We start from the raw sequence: 4,538 nt of genomic DNA on the forward strand, positions 1-4,538 counted from the left end.
GGGGGGGCCCCTGCCAGCGGCTCCTTGCTTCCGCTCTCCTCCGAGGAAGTCAGGTCTCCGGTGGACTGCGACTGTGAGGCAGTAGGGGAATGTGAAGCCCATCGCGATGGTGGGCGCCGGTTCGCTGGTCTCTCTGGCCGGGAGAAGCAGGGTTGGAGGGACGGGGCTAGTGCAGAACAAGGTAGTTCCTTGGCAGCCAAAAGAGCAAAACAGCGGTTAGTGACTTGCATTAGAGGCCATCTGGATGCGCAAAGAATTAAGAAACATGAAATCAAACTAAAGCTAAGCATCTGCCATGTTGTGGGACAAAAAGCAAGCAGTGAACACGTGGCTGTGTGTGGGCTCCAGATGTCTGAATGTATGTCCGTGATTTATGGAACAGGTAACGAGAGAATGAAAGAAAGAGGTCTGGGATGAGCTGGAGAGCTGACAAACTTCCATTTGCTAATTCTCCTTGTGCTAGAAAAAGAAGAGCTGAAAAGGACATTTGCATGATAATTCAGGAAAATCCACTGTTCATCACACTCTAAGTGTTGACCTGGTAAAAGGGCCAGGTTTGGCATTTGCAAGTGGGTTGAAAAACAACCAGTGACTCCTTTTGTCTGCTTCAGAGTTCAGACTGATGTGCAGGAAAGAGTTCTTACCAGCAGAATAATGACTACAGGAGTACTTATGATCTCCAGATGGATTAAAGATGAGGCTTACCTACAGATTACATCTCCTGGAACATCAGTTGTTACTGCCAGCTGCTGAAGCCCGAATTACAGGATTCAGCCATACTGTGAAAGGTGACACTCACAGAAATGGAAGAACATGGAAATTTTATTCCTACACCAACTTTGCACTGCTCAGGCTCAGTTAGCTTGCCTTTGTGATTAGAAGCAATCTGCAGCTGACATTTTTCACTCTGGCACTAAGAAGTCAGTAACTGCCTCTAGTATTTATGGACTTTGCTCATAACACCACCAGGCTTCCTGCCTCGCTCAGGACGCTCCTTACATCAAGATGAGTGGTTGTGGGAGGAAGTCTGTCCTGTAGTGCCAAAGCCAAACTTCTGAATTTCTGTGCCTATTTTGTAATTTATAAAAGCAAATCAGAGGAGTTTGTCAATGTATAGAAATGTGTACACTGAGGAGCAGGAAAGCGCAATAAAAACCAGTCTCAAAGTCAGAATGCAAACTGGTGATAGATGAAGACAGAGACCAGAAATGACACAACGCAAAGGAAAAGCTCTGGCACAGTTAAAGCACAGGGAAACCGAGGCAGCGGTAGAACAATACAATAGGAAGGAAAGGATTTGGTGCACTGTTTCCTATGGAGAAGAAGAAATGTGACTAGGGATGGAGAATATTGGAGTAGGTAACATGATGTGATTGGCAGTGAACAAACAAGGTGATATGCTATTGAATCTCTCCGTTGCAGTGGGAGGGCCAAACATGAATGTTACATGACAGAAAGATCAGTTTTGAAGACACAGAGCTGAGGTATGGGAAGCGTATGGGAAACAGAGCTTGTGCATGCAGTTTTTGGAGAGAGTGCATCGTCAGACTTGCGGAAGCCTCTGTGAAGGTTGAACCTCGGTGTCTTTGGGCAATACGCAGCCAAGAGGTTGTTCTACAGTTGCACATCACTGCTTGAGCCACAGCTGTGCCCATCTGCCCTTGGTACTTGCAGAGGACAAGACCAGCGAGCCACCGCAAAAGCTGGTCAAGGGGCTACAGAGCCTAGGCCTGCACTGCCCCATCCCTGCACCATAAACTTCTCAACAACCCTTGCTAAAACAACAGTGAGACTGAAATACAAACTGTGCTAACAACAAGATCGACTCTCTGTCCTTACTTCACCTTATCCCATTGCACCTGGGGCAACATATGGTCTGTGAAAGCTGCCACTAGACTCAGATTTGTTAAGAGAAATCCATACGCACAGCAACACTCACAGGCAGTGCAGCACGGTGAATTGAGGCTATGGGATTTATGGGTTTTGTCTTAGCCTCTTTCTAAACAGCGGCTTAAAATGATATCTCTATAGCTCTGCTTGCTTCTGGTTGCTTTATCCTAGTTTCATAGCAGTAATTGAGAGTTAGCATGGAGATAACAAAATTAATTTCCACTGCTGCCTCTCAGCTCAAAAGCCTCTCTTCAGCATGCCTGCAGATGTTGGTCAGCATTTACCGAATGGCAGGGTTAAGCTCGTCTTATCTGTGGTGGACCAGCACAACACAAGGCTGTGCTGGTGGCAGATGTTGCTCCAGGGCCAACAAGTGACTGGCAGCATAATTCTTGTACTGTGCTGGCTGCTGAGTCAGTCAGCCCCACCTGCAGCATGGCTCCCGTGGCTAAGGAAATCCAACCATGAGAAGGAAACTGTCCGGAATGGTCTGTGAAAGCTCCTCCTCACTTACCACATGTAGCTGTCACAGCTACAAATGGTTTTAACAAAACATTAATGTCCTGTGAGTAATTTATTCTGGCGGTTGCTGGGGCGGGTGGGTGGACGGGCAGCACTTCCCAGCCTGGCCACTGAGAATGGGAAAGATGATTCCCGCTTCAGTTTCTAGCTATTTCCCAAGCCAGGCTGACAGCAGCTGCGGCTATGCCTGTATTAATAAACAAATAAATAAAGGTTTTCTGGCTCTGAGGTGCAGTGGATGGTCACAGCTCAGGCCTGCACAGCTTCTTCCCTCCCTCTGCTGTGGCATCCCCAGCCAATAGCCAAAACCGGGCTGGGAACAGCTTAATGAGCAAAGGTGACCTTAGCCATGGGCTGGTGCTGGAGTCCCCTCCTCAGCCCTCTCCACCCGCTGCTGTAGCCATGGCCGGAGGGAAGGCTCCCCGGGGCAGTCAGGAGCCCTGAGCAGCGCTAAGTATTTGTAAACAAAACAGTAACAAAAACTGCCATTCCTGGAGACACTCAAGGCCAGGCTGGGAGTGCTTCTGGGCAACCTGCTCTAGCTGAAGATGTCCCTGCCCATTGCAGGGGGGTTGGACTAGATGACCTTTGAAGGTCCCTTCCAGCCCAAACTGTTCTGTGATTCTGTGAAGTTTCCTAGAAATCCGAATCCCTCCCCAATGTTTCTACATACCTTTATGTTGGTCTTAAATTTTGCCAGTCTTTTGAAGTTTAACAAAAAAACCCAACAGCACAAAGTTTGACTGAACTGTGACCTTTTCATAGCCCGTCCTGCCGCAGAGACAGCAGACGGGCTCCTATCCTGAGTGCTTCCTGATCGTTGCATCCAAAGGACCCCACAGAGACGTTGGGTGCATGCTGATACCTCTGGAACTGTGGTCATTTATTTCTTCGTTAACACACATGTTCAAAAAAGACTGCTTTTGGAAAGCTCTGGAAACAAGGTAGAAAGGACTTACAGCAGTGAGGCAGGCAGGGTTAGAGTCCCCAGGGGGCAGTTAATAAGACAGTTTGGTTCTGGACAGAACAGACAGAAAAGAGAAAGAAAGCAAGTAGGTTGGAAAGAACTGGTTTAATCAATTGTGTTTTTAAAGTGAAGATTTCATGTCAGCAAGGAAGAAGTCTCCAGATGTTACTTCCCATTCAGATCATGTTACCGCTGTTATCACAAGGAAACTACTAATCAAAAATAAAAGACAAGCCACTAGCAGAAAAAGATTTAGAAAGGAAGGAAGCAAACAAACCAACCTTTTATAATCCTAGCACAGTCTCAGAAGTGGACATAGCATCAAACAAACCAAACATTTCTATTCAGCAGAGAAACACATCTGGTATATTTTGCGAACCTTGGTAGGGCTAGGGAAAAGCCACATTACTAGGAAAGAGGAATAAAGCTATATTTTTTTCTTTTTCCCGTTGTTTGATTTCAAGAGACAATTTCTGTTTTGGAAATCTTTAACAAGTGAAAAGGTAACCGATATTCTGTGTTGCTCATGTTCCTCATGTTACTCATGCCTATGTTGCTCAGCTTTCATGAAAGCCCTTTGCCTCACCCTTCTCACTTGCTCTTACTTAACAGCAATGCTGAATGGAAGACTCAAAGTAAAGCAGAAGCCCTTTAACTCTGGCAACACCTTCCCTTTTTAACATTTGCCTCCCATGCTGAATGGTTCAGTGGCAAGTCCCCAGAGAGCAGAGGACGCAGCATCTGCCCTCTCCAATGTGGGTCTGTGTGGACGGTCCTTTCACAGTGCTGTCTCTAGAAGTGGGCCTGAGCCCCAGTCCAGAATGTTGTGTAACCTCCACGATTTACACCCTTGATAGTCATGGGAGAAAAAATGTCCATACAGCTCTTATGCCATCAGTTAGGTAATGCTAAGCTGCATTTTTAATAGTAATATTTATTACTCCCATGATGTGAAGGTAAGATAGTAGTTTAGTGAATTAGTAGGATAAGACACTAGTAGGCTACACTGGGTGGATATGAATTTGCTTGTAGACAGCTCTGGGCAAGTTAGAAAATACAAAGTTATTACTACCATGTATGCATATACATTCACTTGCACAAGCGTGTATGTATGTAAGCATATAAATATATATATGAACTAGATGTCTTATTTGCAGCA

At 46.0% G+C, this 4,538-nt stretch overlaps 1 protein-coding gene across 1 annotated transcript in view; it reads right to left on the reverse strand.

The window, feature by feature from the left end:
- Positions 1 to 2: 2 nt before the first annotated feature.
- MTCL1 (microtubule crosslinking factor 1) overlaps positions 3 to 4,538 on the reverse strand; it is a gene marked incomplete at both ends in the record, with an annotated part of 44,381 nt that continues 39,845 nt past the window's right edge. The window contains 1 exon segment of the mRNA XM_010017166.1: positions 3 to 188. Within this exon segment, the coding sequence (XP_010015468.1) occupies positions 3 to 188 (186 nt within the window).

The sequence above is a fragment of the Nestor notabilis genome, unplaced genomic scaffold (genome assembly GCF_000696875.1).
Source record: "Nestor notabilis isolate BGI_N333 unplaced genomic scaffold, ASM69687v1 scaffold5166, whole genome shotgun sequence".
In the NCBI taxonomy this organism is placed as follows: Eukaryota; Metazoa; Chordata; class Aves; order Psittaciformes; family Psittacidae; genus Nestor; species Nestor notabilis.